Source organism: Tinamus guttatus, unplaced genomic scaffold (assembly GCF_059628265.1).
Source record: "Tinamus guttatus ecotype Peru unplaced genomic scaffold, ASM5962826v1 Tinamus_guttatus_pri_ptg000710l, whole genome shotgun sequence".
Lineage (NCBI taxonomy): Eukaryota > Metazoa > Chordata > Aves > Tinamiformes > Tinamidae > Tinamus > Tinamus guttatus.
Window position 1 is genome coordinate 5,286,655 of NW_028289244.1, and position 22,166 is coordinate 5,308,820.

Genomic DNA, 22,166 nt, shown 5'->3' on the forward strand with positions numbered 1-22,166 from the left:
CCTCCACAGCAGAGAGCAGCCAAAGCCATGGGAAGACACTGCCGGGCAGCGGGTTCCTTCGGCCTCACGAGGCAGAGGAGCGCAGGCAGCGCCCGGGCCCGCCGCTGTGGCGGCACCCACGACGCTCCTGCCCCTCGGGGCAGGCTCTGGATGTGCTGGGTGCGGGGGACGTGGTGCTGGGCACCCCCGTCCCGCTCCCATGCCCACGCAGGAGGTGGGAAGCGGCCACGCGGGCAAGCAGGGCAAGGGGTTTTCTAGCCCGGGCACTGGCAGGGGCTGGGAAAGCTCCAAGATTGGCGTAAGCTACAGAATAAAGGGATTTTGTTCTCCCGGTGAGTGTGTCCTGCTGCCGTCAACGCCACGGGCGCATGCGGGATCCCACGTGCGGGTCCCTTCGCGCCCGCTCGCAGGAACGGCCCGTGCGCTGCCCCTCTCCGCACGCGGGCACAGAGCGGGGCTGGTTTTTCCCCCGCTCTCTCCACGAGCCCCACGTGCAGCCCCCGGCAGGACCCCGCGGCCGCAGCGGCTCCGTGACTCAGCGCCACGAAGGTCGGGAGCGCGGGGATGAATCAGGCAGGAGGCGGGAGCCGCTCGAGGGACGTCGTCACCGCGTGAAGCGTCGCCGCTGGCCCCGCTCGTGCGGCATCGGGTTTGCGTTACCCGCGGGGGTGGAAGGGCTGTTGTTCCCAGTTCCAGACGCAGATCCCTCCCAAAGCGCCCAGGAAACGCTCGTTTCCTCCCCGCGCGGCGCGGGGCCGCAGCGGCCCCGGGGAGCGCGTCTGCGCCGGGCGGGATGCGCCGCTCCGGCCCGGAAGCGCGCTGGGGCCTGGAGCTGTCGTATTTCTCTCCCTGGGAGTTGAGGCAAATATCCGGAATGATGTTTCCTCTGTTCCTCCCCGTGGCGTGGGCGCCTGGCCGCAGCTGGAGCTCATTACGGCTCGTCGGGGCCAGGGCAGCCCCGCTTCTGCTTTCCCACCGCGCGCCGACATCCGCAGCGCCTCCGCCACGGCTTCCCATTGCACACAGACCTCCCGAGACATCACCGGGACGGCCGGGACCGCTGGACACGGCTGCTGCTGGCCGGGGCTGCGGGAGGGAGAGGGAAGAAGCCACAAAAACCCCCGTGACTTAGGCGGGAAGCCCAGTGTGGAGGAAAGCGGACGGGGCGCCCACCCCCTGTCCCCGAGACCTCCTGGGCCTGCGGCTCCCACCCCTGTGCCCATCCATCGTCAGGAGGGAGCGGGAGCATGGAAAAGGTGGGGGCAGAATTCCCTTCGTGGTGTGCGTATTCCGGGAAGTTTCAATCCCACTGCAAATATTTCTAGGAAAGGATTGCAGATCGCCGGAACGAAGGGCCTGTTAGCAAAGCGCACAAAGCAAAACAAGGCGGCAGCAGGGAGGACGGCGCGGTAGATTGGGGTTGTTTTTAAGGCGTTGCATTTGGGGACTAAATTTAGACTGATTTGCACTGCGGAGCAGGAAGCCCCTCCTCAGTCCCCCTTCCAAGAGCGAGTAAGATAAGCAAACGTCCTGTGGCCCAAGCAAAACTCCCGGGGCCCAAGAAAACCTCCCATGGCCGTCGCTGCCGTCTCCGCGTCGCAGCGGAGACCCAAGGCAGCCTCCGTGCGGGCCGTTCAGCAGGACAAACCCCCTTTCCCTACGCCTGGCGTGGGGGACCAGAGGACTCGGTATCTGCCCGCACGGCGCTCGCAGGTGCCAAGTGCGCCGGGAAGAGGCTCCTGGCGCGGAGCCGCTCCAGCCGCTTGTGCCTCCCTGGGGAGGCGGCCGGCGGCTGCTGAGGCGGCGAAGGTGCTGACGCGGGAGGCTGTTTTCCAGCACACTTCCCAGCAGCTCCGAGGGTCAACCCGGGGCCTGGTCGCCCCGAGAGCCTCCGGAGCGGCGGCCTGTCCTCCCCAGGAGCCGTGACCACAGCGGCCATCGGAGCAGCCGCTCGCGCAGGACTCGGCAAACGCCTGGTAGCCCAAAGCAGAGGCTCTGGCCCCTGCAGTCTGGGCACAACGTGGCCTCCAAGCCCAGCGGGAGCGTCCTCCCTTGCGGCGGGCTCATCCTTGGCAAAGGGCAGATCCCTCCGGGAAGGAGCAGCCCTGAGGCGACGGAGCCGGCACGGGGCTGGAGGGAGCCTGGGGACAGCGACAGCCGGAGCAGCACGAGGGCAGCGGGGAGCCCCTGGGCGAGGGACAGCTCCGGGACTGCCGCCGTGTGACTGTCTGTCCCCCTCAGGAGCCTTCCCTGGGATCCGGGCCTTTTCCTGGCGCCTCCAGCCAGGTGCCCGGTGAGGCGGTGGCGCCACTCGAGCTGTTTCCAGGGAAAGGCTCCCCCGGCCGCGCGTGGCACTGCTGACTGGGGCCTCTCTCCCCCGCCGGAGCTTGTTTTGCTCTCGCCTCCTGCCTCGCACCAGAACAAAAGTTCAGAGGTTGCCCCGGTGCTGATGCGGCGCCAGCACCGCGCGCCCAGGGAGCTGCCGGGAAGCAGTTCCCTGTTTCCCCATGGGCATCCTCGCGGATCCTTGGTCCCGGGCGGGTGAGCGCAGCAGGGGCAGCGCCGGGCCCTGTCCCGAGGGACACCCCGTGCCCGGGTGCCTGCAGATGGCCATGGCGAGCGGCGCGGGCAGACCCGTGCGCGTGCAGCCCGGTGTGTGTGCGCGCACACGTGCGTTGCAGGCCCCACGCTGGCCCGGAGTGGGGCCGCCAGCCCCATACAGCTCCCAGCCCGGCCTCCTCCGCTGCCAAGGCCCCGCTCTGGAGCAGCTCCTGCACCGCAGGCAGCCAGAGCCCCTTCTGCCCGGGCCGGGGCAGCCCGGGCTGGCCCTGGCAGGGCTCCGGGCGCTGCTCCGCGCTGCCCTCGGCGAGGAGGTGCCTCCCGGGCGCGCCGCTGGCCTCCCACGCCGAGCGGCTGCCAAACATCTGCGGCAGAGCAGGGCCAGCCCCGGCTGGAAAACAACCGCCGGGAAGGGCTCTCTGGCCACCGCGCGCAGCCCTCCCGGCCTCTGCGACCAGGGCAGGGCTGGGGCGGACATTGTGCCTCTCCCCGTGGCCTCAGGCCCTTCCTGCCCTGGCGAAGAGGTGCTGGCAGCCCGCCTTGTGCCCGTGGTGCAGCAGATGCTGTAGACGGGCCCGGTGGCCGTCCCCGTGCCCAGGTCTCTGCCAGGTGCCCGCTCTGAGCCCTTCGCCTGGCCGCAGAGGCACAGCCCGGTGCTGGCGCTGGCTCCAGGCCCGGCAGCGGCTCCCGCGCTCAGCCCTTCCCAGGGCAGCGCGTTCCCCCGCAGCGGCAGCATCCCGTCCGCCCGGCACGGCCCGTGCTCGGCAGCCACGCGGCCACGTGCCCCGTCCCCGGAGGCTCCTCTCGCCCGGGGCAGTGCCGAAACCCTTGGCACGGCCAGCTGCTTTCTAGCAAGCCCGGCTCCCGCGTTGGCACTGGTTTCGAGCACCCACGCTGAGCGCAGCCCCCCGCTGCCCGATGCTGCTGTCAACTCGTCTTGCGGCACCGCGGGGAATTTGCGCCTCAGCAGAGCTATTTCCCTTGGAGCCGGCCCAGTGTAAATGTTTTCATTCCCCGGGCATGCGAGCAGGGGCCTAGGAAACAGCCACCCCAAGGGAAAAGAACCCCCGGTCCCTGCCCTGGCTGCTGGCACGGCGCCTCTCGGGGCTCCCGCAGGCACGGGTGGCCCCGGGCCAGTGCCCGACCGCCCTGGGAGCTGCTCCCGAGGCTCTGGTCATGGAGCATCCGCGGGCACCGGGCTGGCGCGCGGGGAGATCCGCAGGGCCGAGCGCGAGCAGCTCCCGGAGCTGCCGGCATGAGGAGAGGCATGGGGCAATGCTCGGCACCCCCCGGTACCTGCAGCCCGGAGAGGACACGGGGCATCCCCACCACCACCACGGCCTCCCCCACGCTTGCAAAGAGCCCCGATCCCCAGCTGGTTTTGCCATCAGAGTCCCCGAACCCAAGGAACGCCCCACGCTCGCGGCTGCACAGACCCCCGCCTCCCCGGGGATGCTGACGAGGTTGTTTTGTTCCTGAGGCGGCTGCTTCCCGCATTCCTGCTGTCCGGGCCGGGAGCCTGGGGAGCAGCGGGAGCCAGTTGGCGGCCACCCAGAGCCCTGCTGGAGCCAGCGGGGGCGGCGCGGGGACAGAGGGCGGCAGCGGGGCAGTGTCACCTCCTGCCCTGCCTCCTGCTCCACAGCCTGCGCGCTGCATACAGAGCGCGTATCCCTCTATACGAAAAAGCATTTATTTTGCTGGTATCCTGCAAGCAATGCCCCTGCCTGTCAACTTGCAACCTCGCCACCTCCTTTGGGCACCAGCCTTGGACCCCCGACCACTTCCAGGTGGCAAAAGTGCCCTTCCCCTTCCACGTCCCAGCTCCGAGCTCCCTGCAGGGTTTATGCCCCCATAGCATCCTGAATGCGACCCGTGCCTTGCCGAGGATGGGCGCTTCCCGGCTGGGCTCAGCACCAAGCGGGGCAGCGGGAGGGCTGGGATGCGGATGGGGAGATCCAGCGCGGGCAGCTGCCCGGTTGGCACCTCTCCTCCCGTCTCCAAGAGCAGGGATGCGGCTCGCGCAGCGTTGCACAAACCGAACGCTCTCGTGCCGCTTCCCCGGAGCTTTCCGGGTGCCCCCCGGCTCGCCCGCCCGCAGGTGCCAGCGTGGACGTGCCCCCCGCTCCCGTCACCGCGTCCGCCGCTGCGTCCGCCCCAGGGCCCACACGGTTAACAGCGCAGCCGTGCCGCTGCCTCCCGGCGATTGGCTCGGCGCTCGGCCCAGCCGCTATTTCTCGCTGCCGCCGGCCCCGCGGTGGCAGAGGCGGCGGGTGCGGGAGAGCTCGCCGAGCCGCTCGCGGGGGGTGCTCGCGCCCCACACCCGGCCCAGCCATGGGGCGCTGGCCCCACGGCGCCTGGGTATTGCCCTTGGTCTTGGCTGGGCTCGTCCCGCCGGGTCAGAGCCAAGAGAGGGAGCAGGTAAGAGCGGGGAGCGGGTGCTGCGCGGGGGCTCGGGTTGGGGTGGCCGGGGTGGCGAGGTGGGTGCTGATGGGGACCCCCGCGATGCCGCGGCTGCTGCAGCGGGGAGCTCCGAGACCCCCATGTCCCCACCCCTGCTCACCTAGGTCGTGCAAAGGGGGAATCGCTGCCCTGGGCCTGGGGACGGGTGGATGAAGACCCCCTGACCTGACGGGTTAGGTGCGGGGCTCTCGCTGGATGTGGGGCAGCCGGGGGTGCTTGGAGGGGGCTGGAGGTGCCCTGTTCGCACTGCCCCTCGCGTGCCCTGCTGTCCCCAACCTCCGCTCGCCAGCCGGGAGCTGGGGGAGCAGGGTGACCCCAGTGCTGGGCACCCTCCCAGCCCACCTGAGGCAGAGCCCTGCACAGGCCGAGCCCCTGGCAGAGCCTCCACGGTCTTGTCTCCTGCCAGCTCCCAAAATAGGCCCTCCGGGGCGCTCGAGTGACGCCCAGGTCCTTGCATGGAACCGGAGAGGGCTCCCTTGATTAACCCCCGCACGGCTGCAGGCAGGGGCTGTTTTGCCCCAGCATTTCCCTGCGTGACTCCAATCCGGCCCCCATTCCCCCTTGCCTGGGCCTGTCTTGGCCGTGACGCCCCGCGGCGCTGCCAGGTACCGCGACACCGGGTACCGCTCCTCAACGCGCTGCATGGACACAAACCAGCGCAGGGGAGCCCCGCGACAGCCCCCGTCAGGGTGACGCACGGGAGGGATTCGCGGCGCTGGCTCCTCGGGGCGGCCGCGGCCCCACGTGGGGCTCCACGCGGCGCGGCGGGGCCGCCACGCTCCCTGCGTCCTGCCGCGGGCGCCGCGCTCACTGTTTGCGCACCCGGGCCCTTCCCTGGCCTCTCGCCTTCCCGCGTCCGCGCGGGCCCCGCTCGGCAGCGGCGCAGACAGCCGGCCCCTTGGCCGAGCGCGCTCCTTGTCCCCCAGCCCACGCAATGACCCGGAGCTGGAGCGCTGCCACCAAGGCCGGGGCAGCCAGCGGCAGCCGCGGGGTCACTCGGTCTCCTTGACGGGACTCGGTCTCCTCGAACGCACCCCCCTTCCTCCCTCCTTGGTGCCACCCCATGGCCCTTGGTGCGGACTTGGGGTGGCCAGCGGGCCCACAGCCCCCCGCGCCTGCCCCACGGGAGCCTCCTTGCAGGTGAAGTGCTACGGCTCGGTGCGGGGCACCATCTACGACTACGGGGCCCTCACCATCGACGGCGAGGAGTACGTGCCCTTCAGGAAGTACGCGGGCAAGATGGTGCTCTTCGTCAACGTGGCCACCTACTGAGGGCTCACACTGCAGTACCTGGGTGAGGCGGCGCGGGATGGGGGACAGGGCCGGGGTGGCCCCCTTGGCCACCGCGGTGGCATCGTGGCCTGGCTGACGGGCCGCGCTCGCCCACAGAACTGAATGCACTACAGAATGAACTGGGGCCGTACGGGCTCGTCATCCTGGGCTTCCCCTCCAATCAATTCGGAAAGCAAGAGCCTGGCCAGAACTCGGAGATCCTCCCGGCGCTGAAGTGAGTACTGAGGGGGCAGCTGCTCCCCGAGGAGAGGCCGGTGTCCTCGTCCCAGCCGGCCAAGGCCACCAGGAGCGGCCCCTTGGTGGCAGGGCCAGAGCCCGCTGACACAGTCACCTGCAGCTCACCAGGGCCTCTCTCCTTGCAGATACGTCCGGCCTGGTGGAGGCTTTGTCCCAAATTTCCAGCTCTTCCAGAAAGGGGATGTAAACGGTGCCAAGGAGCAGAAGGTCTACACGTACCTGAAGGTTCGTGCCCATGGCCGTGCAGTGCGGGGGGTGCAAGGGCTGATTTCAGAGCGTGGGAGGCCGCTGACACCGGTGCTCGTTGCAGAACGCCTGTCCCCCCGTCGCAGAGGAGTTTGGGAACCCTAAGAACCTCTTCTGGGAGCCCCTGAGGAACCACGACATCAAGTGGAACTTCGAGAAGTTCCTGGTGGGCCCCGACGGGGTGCCCGTGATGCGCTGGTACCACCGGGCCAACATCGCCGTCGTGAAGAACGACATCATCGAGTACATGAGGCAGCAGCGGCAGCAGCGGCAGCAGGCCCAGTAGAGGAGGCGGCCGCCGGCGCGGGGTGCTCCCCACACCTGCGCCCACCATCAGCTCCCCCTTGCTCGCTGCAAGGGCTGCTCCCCACATCCAGCGCAGTGACAACCAGCGCCTGGCTCTGTTTCAGACCAGCCTTGCGAGAGCAGCCCTTCGCAGCAAGCCAAATGCTGGTGTCTACCATCTCCAGCACCAGCTGGGGTCAGATGCTCAGTGTGGTGGGCTACAGGCGGCAGAGCGCCCAGCATGGGGAAGGAAATCTTTCCTGATAACACCAAGTCCATCCCCACCCGCAACGGCAACATCTCCTCCAGGCCAAGAGCTTGTCCCCCCCCGATCCTGCCTCCATGCTCCCCAAATCCCTGGGCCAGGCACTTCCTCGCTGTCCTGGCTTTGTACCCTCCATCCTACAGCGTGCACAGGGGCGCGGGGACGGCTGCCTCGGGCTCAGAGGACCCCGTCTGCGTGAAGGCCACGTCCGAAAGCCCCCGCCATGGGGCGGACCTGGCCCGAAGCTGCCCGGGCGCGGGGCGGCTCTTCTAGTGCATTCAAGCTGCCCCGCGGTCCCTGCGCAGAGACGGGCTCCTCTCCTCCCCACGGGCAGCCACCCCCTGGCAGCCCCCGTGCACCAACCTGCCCTTGTAGAAGCACCAAATAAAGGCTCTGCAAACGTGCAGCCCTGCGTCCCCGTAAGGGAAGGGAGGGCACAGGGGCCCAGGGCACCAGGGAGATGCGCGAGGAAGCGGCTGCTCCCGCTCTGGGTCACATCCCACCACGGGGGCCAGGTGCCACAGCCCAACCTGGCTCAGCAGCGTCATTACTTCTGCACGGCCCCAGGTCAGTAGGCCACTGAAGAGCCCTCCTGGGCGCCCTGGCCTTTGGAAACAAGTTAAACACTCATGAGGGACCTGCTCGTGAGGCTGCAGCACGGGGCCGTGGGCCTCCCTCCACGCTGCACGTGGTGCTGCAGGGCAGTGTCGAGGGGCAGGTCCAGCACATGGGGTCAAACGAGACGAGCCTGGCAGCCCCTGCACACCTAGGGCTGGGATTACACAACACATGAGCTGACCGGGGTCCAGATGGAAAATCTCGAGCCTGTTTATTAAGGATTACTGCAAACACATATTTATCATTACAGTTCCCAATAATTTGTCAAAGAGAAACCAACCAAACCAAGCCAAACCTTCCCCTAATCTGTACACAAAACCCAGGCGTGTCCTGGGCTGAATACAATGAATCCTATTTCCGTGCATTTGCCACATTGAGGTCATTGCAAAACAAAGGGGGAGGCAAACAGGTTTCTGTCCAGAGCCCAAACAAGAGCAGAGAGGCCAAGCAGGCGGGGGGACAGCCCCACTGCGTGTTTTCCTCGGTGCAGAGCAGGACACTCGCTTGCTGCCGTGGCCCTTGGTGTTAGTAGAAGCCAGGGACCAGGCTCTTGCAGACGAGCACGTCTCAGCTCCAGGCCTCCCCGCTGTCTTCCACGTGACGGTCTTTTTCTCCAGACTTGTTTTGAGCTGGAGATTCACCTTCTGCATTTCAGAAACTGGACACAATCCAAGAGCAGCAGGAAATCGGGGATGGGAGAGAGAGCAAGTGGCACGGGGGTCTGTGTTAGGAACCTCCTTGGAAAACTCAGGCAGCAGGAAAGGAGTCTGGGGGATGTGGAGGACAAGGGGCTAAATCCACAGCCCCTTGTTTTGACGTGATCACACCTGCCCTCCTGCTAACACACTGAAGGTCAGGCTCGTGGCTACATTTTGTAAAGGTGGCGCATGGTGCCTGTCCCTGCTGCAGGTGGATACCACTCACTTGGGTAAATAAATACTGAGCGCTCACGTAGCGATTTGGATCCCTCTGCATTTGCTATGGGCACATCTACCTCTGAACAAATCTGAAGCACAGTCAGATCCAACTCCCACAATACGTCCTACAGACACTTTTCCAGGAAAGCACACTCTTAGGCAAAAACAAAGACTCAGCTTCAATCCTTAAATAAATACGAAGACATCAAGCACCCTCAGCCCAGTCTGTGCCCACGCAGGGTAGGGAACCTGCATCCTTGGGATCATCCGTCGACCGGGAGAGGTCTGTGTCATCAGCCTGCAGAAACGTTCATCAAGGGGAAGAACAACATTGCGTCCCACGATGGATCTCCTGGAAGCTCCTGGCGTGGGCTCCTGGCAAACGCCTGCTCCCCTTCCCCGAAAACCTTGTCTTCCGCATTCAGCTACAAAAGTTGGGCATCAAATTCAAGCCCAAAACGTTTCCAGGAAGGAGACGGTCCCGCGGGGCTGTCTGCGCGCTCTCAAGGAGTCTCAACAGCATCTCCAGTCCCTCCTTCACTTCCGTGCACATTCCTCTCCGGAACTCCTGCCGGAGCAGTTTCAGGCCACGAGCACGAGCCATACACACCATGTGTATATACGCACAGGGGTAAATAGCCGGAGGAAGGTCCTAGATATATATACACAGGCACACACACACATCCTACTTCTGCCTTTAGCCTGTATCACAACACAGCTAAGACGGCTCTGGGCATTTCGGCAATCCGGGACCTGCCTGTCCTGGGACACAAAAGACACTGTGTGAATACAGGACTTGACCCACTGCTTTCAAGCTGCTCAGAGCTGCGTGACAATCGGCGGTGGGAAGCTGAGGGCAGGACGCCGTCCTCGGGCTGGCCGTGTGCCAGCTCTGGGCCCAGCCGGTCATTACCATCGTTGGGCCCTGGCACTAACACAGACATGCTGTAAACCCACCAGCTGCTTGGGCTCGGGCTCGTTTCTGTCTCCAAATGTCTCCTGGATTACTACGTGTGGAGGCAGAATCCTTGCTGGCCTCTCAGGGCACAGGCTTGGCTAACTTGCAATTGTGAGACAGGGCCATTTTCCCACTGCCAGGGGACAGGATGGGGAAGGGGAACAGCACAGACCATCACAGCAAGGCTGGGCACTACACACAGCAGAAACACTGCCCGTCTCTCCTGGACAGGGTTTGAAGGGAAAGAAACCCTGTCAGAAAAACCCTGCACCCTCTTTGAGCCTTTACACAAGTGGGAAGCCCCCCTCCCTCTCCCATCCGTTTCCATGCAGCACCTTACCCAAGTCCTAGGGAACCGGTTTCACCCCAGCCACTGCCTAGGCGTTCTGGCTCCGAGACATCTCGCAGGGCGGGTACCAGATGTAGTGTGACTGGAACAGGGCACAGAGAAACAGAAACATCAAATTACCACCCGTGCAAATCACAGGCCTGCTCTTTGTGTATATAACTGCTGGGACATGAGAGGAGGAGGAAGAGGAGGAGGAAGGGGGAAAGAGGGCTGAGCATTTGCATGCCAACAGGACATGCACGCTCACTTCCCTGATCAGTGACTCACTCCCTGCCCAAACTTGGAGGTGATGCTCACTCTGCAAGGAGCCCCAGTCCTGTTCGCAGGGGACAGCCCAGCAGGGCAGGCACTGGTTGCCCAAACACCTCCCGAAACTGCAGAGAGGAAGGAATTGATGATGCAGTGGCAAGACACTCACCGGAGAGTAGTGGTGGTAGGTTTGTCCCAGCGGGCGCTCGCCTGGCAGCGGTGGCGAGTATCGGATCTGCTGCCGGTCGTCAAAGCCGTGGTACATGGGCTGAGCCATGGGGGGACCAACCTGGAAGCCCCCAGAGCAGGCAGGGCCCATGGGCCCCCCTGGCAGCGCCTCAGGGTGCTGCCTCTCGCCTGAAGCCTGCAAGGACCCGAGGGAGATGCTGGAGGGGCTGGGGCAACCACTGAGACCGACCAGCGCCAGCACCCTCATCTCCCCGAAATGCACCCCAAACCAGACCAGTGCCAGCACCCACATCTCCCTGAAATGCACCCCAAACCCGACCAGCGCCAGCACCCACATCTCCCTGAAATGCACCCCAAACCCACGCAGCCCAACAGCAATGCAGGGGCTACCGCCAGCACGCGCCGGCCTCGCTGCAGCCAGGGTCTGGGCGGGTTTCTGTCCTCCCCACCTGCTTGTGCTGTTTCAGCAGCTTCTTCAGCTTCTCCTTCTCCTCCTTCTCCCGCTGGCAGTCGTCCTTGGAGACACGCAGCTGGGAACGAGAGGGGAGGTTAGCATGGAGCACATGGGGCACGGGATGGGGCTAGGCCCTGTTGGACTGCTCACACCAGGGGGTAAAATCCCAAGCCAACAGTGAGGATATAGCTGGGGTTATAGCTGGGGCTCTCCTAATCTGCCCCTCTGGAGAGGAGGGGCATGGGAGACAGGCTGGGTTTTCTTGGTCACAGTGACAGCCATGGGCTGCTCCTCTCCTATGGTTCTAGGTCTCCCTCAGTCAGTCCCACAGGAGCACTTGTCCTTCCCATAGGAGGAAGAGGAAAGTGCAGGGAGATTGCCCCAAATCCCTCCCTAGCAGCACAGCCAGGTCCCACTTGCTGGTGACAGCTGCCTTGCAAAAGGAGGTCCTTCCCTGCCTGGCCAGACAGGAGCTTTGCATCACCCACACACCAAGTCCAAACAAACCTCAGGCCTTCCCAGGCCCTCCAAACTCTCCAGGCCCTCCCCAGGTGGCTCCAGCAGGGACAAGAGGAAGGAAAACCACTGCTCTGGTCTTCCTGCTTCCTTCTCATCCCCCGCTCCAAGAAGGAAACCCCAGTGCTGTCAGGAGCTGGGACACTGTGAATGAGCACCTCTAATTCACCCTTCAAGGCACACGGGGGCTCCCAGATGCTGCCAGGGGTGCACAGTGCTGCTCACCTGGTTGTTGGAGACTGCCAGCTGCTTCTGCAGCTTCTCCAGCTGCTGCTTCAGCTCTTCCTTCTCCTCGTTCATCCTCTCCCTGTCGCTCCTTTCCCGTTGAAAGTCCTCCTCAAAGATTTTCACCTGGCAGAGGGGAAGGATACAGATGCACCCAGCTGAGGGCAGATTCCTCTCAAGCATACGCTGTGTCTGCATAACTGTTCTTGTCCCCACAGTCTGTGCAGGTCCAGGCAGCCCACAGCTGCAGTCCTTCAGCTAAGGCCTAGACGATGCTGTGCTCAGCTCTCCCCACCACCCCGGGGCAGAGAGAGCTACTTGGGCTGCTCCGAGCCAAGGGGAGCCAGGGCTCCTTGCTCGCTCCCCAACTCCACCAGCTGTGCAAAGCAGGGGCTGCTCCTACCTGCTGCTTGAGGAGCTCGTTCTGAGTCAGCAGCTCCTGCCGCGGCATCTTCACAACCGGCTTCGCAGCGAAGGCGGGTGGTGGAGAGGCCTGGACGTTCAGGGCCTCCTCTAGTGCCTGAGCAGGGAGGAGAGGAGCAGGGAGAGCAGTCAGAGATAAGCACTGTGCAGCAGACATGTCTGGAGGGCCACAGTGCAAGCGCAGCATGGAAAAAAGGTATAAAAGGCCAGAGGGCAGAGGGATGCGGTCTCCTCTGCCCCACACAAGCTCCTTCTGTTGCCTCTTCCCAGAAATGGGGTGAGCATGGAGCAGCAGACACCGATGGACACAGTCCCAAAGAAGCCACAGCAGATGCTGTCCAGGGAAGGCTCTTTGCTGCAGTGCAGGCACCTCCTTCCAGGCCCCCTGGGCAAGGAGCTGCAGGTGGGGGCATCTGAGGAGGTTGGAAAGCCAAGCTCCACAGCACTGGTACCTCCCGGGCTCAGAGCTGGGCAGAGCAGGCAGGGGTCAGGGTCAGTCTGGGAGCTGAGAGGGCAGAAGCAGCTGAATAGCAAAAAAAGACGTTTTGCAAGGACTGGCTGTGACACAGGCCTCACCTTGTTCAGCCTCTGGATCTCTTTCTCCTGGTACTCTCTCTGTTTGGTGACTGGAGCCAGCTGCTCCTGCAGGAACCGCATCCTCTGCTGCAGGTCCCTCACCTCTGTGGCCAGCCTGTCCTTCTCTGCCTGGAAGGGCCACAAGGGGAATCAGCCAGGGGAGGGTGACAGGGCTGTTGGCTCCTTTCCCAAGGGACTCACCTCCTCTGTTTCAATCCTGGATTTGGCCAGGAGTAGCTTGCGGTCAAAATCCCGTTGCTTCTGCTCCCGCTCTGACTCCAGCTCAGTCAGTGCTCGCTGGGTCTCACCCAGCTTCTGGCGCAGATCAGTTATCTGCCAGGAGGGAAGGGGACACTGGTCCATCCGGCCCCAGTGGTGGGAGCAGATGGGGTAGAGGTAGAACAAGCAGAGCCCAACCCAAACGCCTTCTCTGACACTCGGTTTCTTCCGAGTCTCCTCACCCCACACCTGGCCAGATGTGCACACCAGAATCAAACAGCTCCGAGCACTGGGCCTTACCTTTTGCTCGTACTGCTGCTTCATGGATCGGAAGTGCTGATCCCATTGCTTGTTGACCTCCAGCAGCTGTGGGGAGGAAGGGCTGGGTGAACGTGAGCCCAGCCCCAAGTAAGGCATAGCCCTACATTAGCCCTAAACAACCTCCCATTGCTCTACACAAACCCTCCACAAAAACACCTTGGGAAAGAGCTGGATGGAGATCCTCGCTCCAAGCAACTTTCCTGCTGCTCCACAGCCCTTCCTCTGGCCCCTAATACCATCATCTAACCAGTGCAATCCCAGCCGTGTGCCCCACAGCTCAATCAGTCCCACTCCCTCTCCATACTGGTGCCTCCCTCAGCCAGCCCAGCAGCTCGCCCCGGCATCCATCCTCACCTCGTTGCGTTGGTGCTCCAGGATCTTCACCTTCTTCTCCTTGGCCTCCAGGCCTACTCTGCCCAGCACCTTTTCCATCACAGCCCCGCTCTGTGGAAGACACACACACACACAGGCACCCTCAGGGCTTCTGCAGAGGCCAGCCACAGGCACCAGCTAGACATAAGTAACTGTCATTGCCACTGCCTTCCGCACCCCGCCAAGTTACTCAACAGTGGTACCAGTCACACTGGAAGAAACTGGAAAACAGAGTAACTGCTTAAAGTCAATTTGCTATGATTTGTAGACTCCCTGCTTCCTTGCCAGCTCTCTCCAAGGACAGTGCTGCTGAGGTGGCAGAGGGGCTGTCCCATTACCTGCTGCTGTTCAGCACCTTCCCTCTTTGCATTTTCCTTGTTGTTCAGCGTCACCATCCTCCGGAGCTCCTGGTTCTCACACCTGTACAGCAGAGACAGGCTGGGTCAGGAAAGGAGAAACACCCAGGGCACCCAGAACAGCCCTGTTTCCTTGCCTATCAGCCCTTACCTGAGCTTCTCCAGAGCCTGGTTTCTCTGCTCCAAGTCTCTTTCCAGCTTGGCTCGCAGCTCCTCATTCTCATTGCGCAGCTGCTCGCACAGGGTCTGTGGGGCAAATGACAGCAGTGTGAGACTCCTTGGGGCACTGTCACAGGCAAATGCCCCCCCTTTAATAAGGCTGGTGCTCCCAATAACCCCCTGGCCACCCAGTTCCTACCAAGTCTCCTGGATCAAGAATGTGGCTGCAGGATGGGGCCCACCCCTGGGAATTTGCTCCTTGGTTGGCGGCAGCAAGAGGGCCCAGGGAAGGGGTCCACGGAAGGCAGGGGCAGGAAGGAGCAGCTCAGCACAAGGACAAGGAGGGCTTGGTAGAAAAAAGAGCCCATCCATCCCCGGCTCACCTGCAGGAAGGATGTCCTCTGCTCGTTCTTGTGCACCTTGGAGGCCAGGCGGTTGAACTCGGAGGCCATGTGGCCCAGGCGCACGAACACCTGGTTCTTGCCGGCCTCGTCGGCGCAGCCGCTCAGGGTGCTCTCCAGGCGCTGCAGCTGGGGCAGCAGGTTGCCCTCCTCGTTCGGCAGCTGCTCCAAGTCCTGCGGATGGGGACGGGAGGACGCGCAGTCAGCGCGGCTCAAGGCGCGTGGCAAAGTTCCCTCTTGCGACGGGTATCGGCTCCTTGCGGCGAGGAGCTGCCCCGGCACCGAGCGGCAAGGCTGCTGCGAGCCCTGCTGCCAGGCTTCAGCCTTCTCCTTGCAGCTCGCTCACACATCTCCCTCTAGCGGCATCTGGGCCTGCTGTGCGGGCTCCCCTGCCCTCGCTGCACCCCAAAACACCTTCTCGAAACACCAGTCCATCTAAATGACCCAGCCCTGCTTCTTCACCACCCATCTGTCCTGCGCAGGAGGCACGACAGGGAGGGGATGGTCACAGCCATCTGCTCTGACACCCTCTACAGCAGCACACCGCTTTCCTGCTCCCCTATCTGCTGCATTTCCAACTGCTGAGGATGAAGACTCTGCAATAACCCTAGGTGTGGTAAAAAAAAAAAAAAAAAAAAAAAAAACGTTATCTGCTTTATGAAGGTTTGATTGACAACCATTGGATCTGGATACCCCAAGTGTCTAGGTAGGAGGCATTACCAAAATAGCCTCCCTGAGTCCATCCATACCTCATCCCCCCTTAGAAACCTGAGCAGACCCAGTTTCTGACTCATTAATAGTAAAGGAACAATCTCCATCCCTTACTCTCTTCTCTTTCCTCAGCTCCCCAAACCAGGGCCCTAAGCCACCCCTCTGGAGCAGTCAGCACCGTGACCAGCAATACCAGATCAGACAGAAACCATCCTGTGTCTCGAGACTGTCCTTTCCCCACAGCTGGGGTCACCGTGGCCCTTCTGGACCCTCCTTGTTCTGGGAGCCAAGGTTTGTCCGCAAGTTCCTTGTCCCTCCAGGAGAGGGTCCCTGTATTTCTCATCCCATATGAGCAGCCAGCTCCGGGCTTGGCTCCTCCAGCTCCTGCCCCCCACACCTCCCCAAACCTCCCCAATGTTGGAGCTGTTGAGGCCACCTGCAGCTACCCCGAGGGCACCAGGAGGGCAGGGGACCCGCTCAGCTGCCCCATTCCTGGCAGCCCTGAGGCCCCACGCTTAAAGCAGGAGACGCCAGATCCCACAGGGTCCAGCCTGGGCTTGCTAAGCCACCAACACAGACACGTGGAGACTCCTTGATGGGGGCACTGGGACATGCTGGTTCTCCTATCCCAGCAGGAGGGACGTGTCACTTCCCCAGGGCCAAGACCTGCAACCCCAAGTGCCTCCAGCCTCCTCCAAGCAGCTCTGGGCTGCTCCCCACACTCCCACCTCTCTCCTTCGGCTCTGCCAAGGTCTCGGCTTCCCTCTGACCTCGGCCCCAGGCCTTACCCCAGCCCGGTTGTCCTCCTTGCTCTCCGCTCCCGGCATCGCGGCATGGCGGGTAGCCCGGGCTCCCCGGCACGGCAGAGCAGAACTGTGCCGGATTTGAAGCGCGGCCGCGGAGAGCCGGGCACGGCGCGCCCCGCGCGTCACGGCGCACGCCCGGGCCCTCCTCACGCGGGCGGCCCTGCATTGCCTAGGAGACCTGCAGTGTGTGTGTGCACAACACGGCGGGCCCCGCTCCGCTCCCTGCCCCACTGACTCACCCCACGGCCTCGGAAACTCCTGCAGGGCGAGAGCCCGAGGGCATCCCCGGCGCCCTCGCCCTGGGGTTTACCGCCCCGGTACTGCCCCAGGGAATCCCGTGGGTGGATCCGTGGGTGGATCCATGGGCTGGCGGCACACGGCACAGGGCTCCTTCCAGCAGCATCAGACAGCTCGTTCCTGAGCCCAGTTGGAGCGGCCAGGAGAGCTGAGCAGGTGCTGGTGCAGGAGCTGCGCACGGTGCTGAGCCGCCCGCCCGCTCCCTACCGCATCCCAAGGCCCCTTCCTGCGGATCCAACACAGCCCAGTACCAACCGTGATGCTGCCTCGTTCTTCAGAGATGACAGCAGTGCCAAAGGCCAGCGGGGATGCGCAAGGACAGAGCTTCCCCTCCCCCTCCACGCACTGCCATGGGGCAGCACATGTTGATTTTCGTCCCACTCGAGCACTGGAGCAGCTAAGGCAGGGGCTGGACTCCCCTCTCCCTGCCCACATCCCTTGCAGCACACACAAGAGCCTGAAGCCAACCGGGACCCACGGAGGGGCCAGGACATGGTATCCCAGCTGGGAGGATGCTCACAAGAACAAGCAGAGCTCAAACAGGCCCGGGCTGCGGCAGACCCTGGTAGCAACGATGGAGGCAGAGAGAGTAACGCCAGGCTCCCCGTCCCACCCCGAAATTGGGACACGGGCATCCGAGCACTGCTCTGCAAACACCTAGAGGCAGTTTGTTCGGAGGAAAGGGGCTGCCAGCCCTTTCTGCTGCCTGCAGCAAAACCAGCCATCTCTGCCTCTGCTGCTCCTTCCCTTCCCGGTGCGGGCACTAGGAGGAGCTTCTCCAAGCCCCGTGCCAGCCGGCTTGGCAGAGGTGCTGAACAAAACGGGACCACGTTCACAGCATGAGGAGCGCTGCTCCCGGAGCACGACTCGGCTCCTTCCCTCCCGGGCATGCGCCCTCACGCCTCCCAGGCCCATTCCCCTCCCGCATCCCAACCGAGCTTCCCCAAGGCACCAGGGCCACTCACCGTTCTCCCGCTCTCCTGCAAAAAGCCCTGCGCTTCAGCAGGAACAATCTCAAACTCCGACGAGGACCTCTGCAACAGGAGGCACAAGGTCAGGTTCCCCGCAGCGAGGGAAAGGCAGCCCTGCTGTTCCCCTCAGGGACGGCCAGGACGGGAGCGTGGCCTAGCCCCAAGCTCCCTCATCCCTCTGCACTCCTGTAAGTGAACATGGCTTTGAGCATCTCTGCACGGGCAGCTCAGGAGAGCCCAGGGCTCTCAATAACTGCAGCAGGTCCTGCCCTTGGTCCCCAGCTCTGCAGCAGTATCAGCTCCTGCTGTCCTGGGAGCCCAGGAGAGGCAAACAGCAGGGGAAGCCGATCCCTGCCGATTTGTTCCCATTCCTAGAGACCATCTCCCTTGCTCTTAAGCAGCCAGCCTGTCTCTCCCTCCAAGTCCCCTAGAGCAAGCACTTGCTTTTCACCAGACTTACACTCAGAGGAGCCTTCCGCACTTCTGCATTCAGCTGCTTCTGGGCACTGCCCGGGGTGGCCAGGACGGCGCTGGGATCGGGGCCGCCGGCTGTGGAAGGGAGAACACGCAGCCGTGAGTTTTGGAGAGCAGGTCCCCTCCCCTCCCGCACAGCGACACGGAGAGCAGGCCTGAGGTCAGACACACACCCATGGTTTCTTCTCCAGCTAGGTTGATGGCACAAAAACGTCCCAGCTTGCTTCCCTCCAGGAGGAGGGAGGGCACGGCCGATGTGACCGCGTGTGACAGGGGCAGCAGCACCTTTCACTGGCTGTAGCTGGTGGCTTGTGCCTGCCCTGTCTAAGCTTAGCATGGGGAAAACCAAACACTCCACTGGACACACAGCGCACGTGGATCCTTCTCGATGTAAGCAGCTGCAGGCCAGCATGTCCAGAGCAAAGCGGGGACAAAGAGCAGCACATGGGGCTGAACCTTGTCCCTCTCCACCGAAGCCAACGGACACTGGGAGCTGGTGCCATGGCTGGGCCTTGCCCCCCTCAGCAAGTTAAACCCATGGCAGTACTGCCACTTCAAACCACCCTTCAAAACTGCTTTGCCTCAAGTAGCCTCAAATAAACACTGAGGAACAGATTCAGGTGCAGGAGCTCTGCCTACGCCAGGGCTCCCAGCAGCTCCCTGGCCATTCTGACTGAGCTCACGTTTATTAAACATGTCCCTGCGAGCACAAAAGACTGCAGACTGCCTTGAAACACCCAGACACCCAACACTGACAGAGCAAAGCGCTCAACTTGGGGCCAGCTCTGCTGTCCTTGCTAAAGGAAACCACTGCCCCAGCTCATCACCCTGTGAGACTGAGCTCACTGCTGAGGAGCTGGGCAAGATGCAAGGAAACTCTTCATTGTGGAGGGATGATCTCTTCTTCCCATTACACCCGCGTGGCTTTGCCTTCCTGTTTCCACCAGCCATGAGTTGGTGGCTTAGGAACCATGTCCTGCCTGTAAAGCTGGGTTTGGTCTTTCCCAGGGCAGGAGAGCATGGGGACACACAGCCAGGAGAGCACAGACACCTTCACAGCTGCTCCAGAGGCTATAGGGAATCCCAGACCATCAGCAGCTAGATGGGAGGGCATCTGTCACATCCTGAGCTGCTCACAGCCTCCTCACTTTCCAAGGAACATGTCCCACATGCAGGAATTCAGTCAGTCTAGCATTTCTGGCAATGCAGGAGACTTGTGCATGGGCAAAGAAAGTGAGAGAGCAAAGCTGATGCAGGAGATGCAAAGGAAGCCAAGTCTGGCTGTTTTAAGAGAGGTGAGCAACCCTGAAAAGAGCCTCTCAGGCATCTCCTTCCAGACCTTGTGCTGCACCTTCTCCCTTCCCCTGAACCCAGGGCCGAGCTGTCCAGGAGGCCTTGGCATTCCTCCCATCTCCTACCTCCCATTTCCACCAGTTTGTCCAAGGAAGATGACGCCATCAGCATTTCTTTGTGTCTCACAAGGTCCTCCACCTTCTGCCGCAGCTTGGATGCCTCCGCTTGGGACTCTTCCAGTAGCTCTCCTGTTGTGAGCAACAAAAAGATGTTCACATTCACCTGCGCCTACCCTCCCTTCCCAGCACCTACCCTGGGGCAGCCACATCTGTACCAATACCTCTGCTTGGGGACAAGAGGGCCCAGAACAATTTTGCTTTGTTTTGTTTTTCCTTTTTCATCTAAAAATAGTTCTTCCTGATCAAATCTCACAGGTGAGCTACACCTGTGGCTGCAGAGTGCCACCAACACAAGGAAGGCAGGTTACAGGTGACAGAGCTGCAGCGCTGCATCCCTCAGGTTTCTCCTCTCTCCAGGAGAGCCAGTTTGAAGCTGGGATCACTGCAAAGGTCCAGCCCTTAAGCTGTGGGATTCAGCACCGTGATCCAACCCTCTCCCCAGCCCATGTGTCTATCCCAGGCGAGGGAGTTTCAACCACAGGTAGGGCCATGGCACACACGACAGGAATCACAAGACAAGTGGAAATTCAGTTGCAGAAGTAGGACTCGAAACCGGAAACTGGGTCACGAGACCAAAAGCAAAAACAGGGGCGGGCGGAGGAGGGTGGCACTGCTCAGCTGGGGCGTCCCAGCCCTGCTGCCACCAGGGACAGCAGGGGAGCTCACACTGCTCCACGGCTCCCCTCTTCTTCAGCCATTCGTCAGGGTGCAACACACCCCAGGAATTTAGCAAAAGCCCTCAGCTCACCCACAGATATTCAAGCAATTCCCCCCTACCATGACAAAGCCCAGAAACGCTGCTTGAGCTATGAAGAGGGTGAGAGCTTTGCTATTGCCTTTTTATTAAGATTCCCGGCTTCTTAACACCCTCCCTAGCAAAGAGGGCAGGACAAGCAGTTGTGCTCCTTGAACGCAGGCTGGCCTGCTGGATGGAGGCTGTCAGAGGAAGGGCAGGCTCCCCACAGAAGGCAAACCCCATCCTCCACCCATGCAGCCATTACCTATAGACTTTATCCCCTGCATCTTCTCCTTCAGCCGGGTGTTCTCCTCCACCAACTGCTCAAAAGTCACAGATCCTTTCTCCTCCATCCCCCCACCGGGATCATAGATGCGGTAGGGTCCTCTGCCTTCCATGTGGGCTGCTTAATCGCCTGCCTCCCAACCAGACATCCCTGCAAGGCAACAAAGCACAGAGTCACCTTGGCTGGTCCTGGCCCACGCCGCGGTCCCCTCAGTCCAGCTGCGCAGGAGCGTCACGGGGCCAAGGCTCCAGCAGATGCAGCAGATGCAGCAGATGCAACAGAGGCAGCAGATACTGTTCGCTGCCTCGGGTGAAGGCTCTTCCCTCTCCGGCCTCCGCTCACGGCTGCCTCCCGTCGGGTGAACGTGCCGGAGTGACTCACACCCATGAGAAACGTCACGCGAGGCCGCATCACCAACAAGCCCCGTCAGGGATGACTACTGCCCCCACGAGGCACAGGAATTCCCCAAAAGGAGCCGTCCCAGCGCGGCTCCTGCATCCCGCAGGGACGAGACCCAGCACGTTCCACCTCCGTTACCGCATATCCATCCACCATCGCTGGGGACGGTTCTACCAGGCACAAAACATCTTTGGGGCACAACCACTTGTGCAGGGCTGTTACAGGAGAGGCTCTTTCCACGGCTGCAAAAGCCTCAACCTCCACGGGCACAGAGCAGCCCTGGAAGCCCCAGCAGCAGCCACAGGGCGAGCAGGCCAGGACACCTCACTATGGGCGACCACGCGCTTGGCTCAGACCCTTCTGCTCTCCCCATGAACCACGGGGCCTTCCCGCACGCAGCCGCGCAATCAAAAGGCAACTGGATCCTTCTAAGTTTTGGGAGTTATAGTCAAGAGGTTCTGCAAAACTGATCTGGGATGTCCAGGCTTTTATTTTCCTCTGGAGGCTTTTTTTTTTCCCCCCACCCCCTTTAAAGCTGAAAGTGATCGAAAGAACTCTACTTCCCTGTTTTATAATTTCTTGCCATATGTCAGGGCAAACAACCACCAAATGAAACCCATGCACCCAAGCTGCCCAAACCTTACCAAGAAGCTCCTCTATCAAGAAAGTATTTTTGCAAATATTTGTCACCAGAGAGAGAGAGAAAAAAAAAAAAAAAGGCAGACAGATAAACTCAAAATAAACCAAATCCTTTCACTCTGTTCTTGAGTGCTGCAAGACAAAGATACGTTGGCTTTTAAGTGAGAAAAGGACCCCACAGAGCGCAGGGAACAGAAAGGCTGGGCAGGGAGACAGACGGATCCAGGAGCTCCTTGCACTGGCTCAGGCCAAGGAAGCCCCACCAGGAGCTCCCTGCACAGTCCAGGAAAGCAAGGGAGCAGCTCTGCCAGCAGGTCCATGGGATGAGCCCACCAGCAGCCAGGAAGGAAAGACCCTGCATGGTGCAGAATAGGTGTTTCCATTAATTCCTTGCATTTGTGGGTCTCCAAGGCCTCCCTCCGGCTGAGGTCTCACCTGTGGAGAGCCGAGCAGGTTTGCTGCGCCTTCCCCTGGGGCTCATAAAGCAGCTGCTGCAAATTCCAGCCTGACTTACCAAATACCCCAAACAAGCCCCAAAGTGAGAACGGACACGGGGCGGCTGCAGCCGGGGCAGGACGCGGCTCTCCCTGCGATGCCAGCGGCAGGGAGCGCGGTCGGAAAGCAGGGCCGAAGCTCCCGCGGGTGCTTCCCCAGGTGCTTTCCCGGCACTCGGGACGGGGCTGAGCAGGGTCACTGCGAAAGGGGGGACGCTCATTCCCAAAACCCGC

At 62.1% G+C, this 22,166-nt stretch overlaps 2 protein-coding genes and 1 long non-coding RNA gene across 3 annotated transcripts; 1 reads left to right on the plus strand and 2 right to left on the minus strand.

The window, feature by feature from the left end:
- The first annotated feature begins 4,845 nt into the window (after positions 1 to 4,845).
- GPX3 (glutathione peroxidase 3) lies at positions 4,846 to 7,089 on the plus strand. Its single transcript, XM_088536818.1, has 5 exons — positions 4,846 to 4,977; positions 6,160 to 6,313; positions 6,409 to 6,526; positions 6,675 to 6,774; positions 6,860 to 7,089. The coding sequence occupies exons 1-5, from the start codon at positions 4,891 to 4,893 to the stop codon at positions 7,079 to 7,081; spliced, it is 681 nt and encodes a 226-aa protein (XP_088392944.1). The 5' UTR covers positions 4,846 to 4,890; the 3' UTR covers positions 7,082 to 7,089.
- Positions 7,090 to 9,066: 1,977 nt separating this feature from the next.
- LOC148591779 (uncharacterized) lies at positions 9,067 to 10,268 on the minus strand. Its single transcript, XR_015914028.1, has 2 exons — positions 10,179 to 10,268; positions 9,067 to 9,642 (listed from the first exon to the last, which is right to left on the minus strand). It is a non-coding gene; the product is annotated as an uncharacterized LOC148591779 (long non-coding RNA).
- Positions 10,269 to 10,480: 212 nt separating this feature from the next.
- Positions 10,481 to 20,614, minus strand: TNIP1 (TNFAIP3 interacting protein 1). The gene is made up of 16 exons (XM_088536947.1): positions 20,380 to 20,614; positions 19,325 to 19,447; positions 17,893 to 17,981; positions 17,427 to 17,495; positions 14,630 to 14,821; positions 14,239 to 14,333; positions 14,070 to 14,151; positions 13,714 to 13,803; positions 13,339 to 13,404; positions 13,021 to 13,152; positions 12,820 to 12,948; positions 12,224 to 12,340; positions 11,821 to 11,946; positions 11,075 to 11,155; positions 10,606 to 10,800; positions 10,481 to 10,561 (listed from the first exon to the last, which is right to left on the minus strand). Exons 1-16 carry the CDS (start codon positions 20,510 to 20,512, stop codon positions 10,481 to 10,483), a joined length of 1,800 nt encoding a protein of 599 aa, XP_088393073.1. The 5' UTR covers positions 20,513 to 20,614.
- Between the last annotated feature and the right edge of the window lie 1,552 nt (positions 20,615 to 22,166).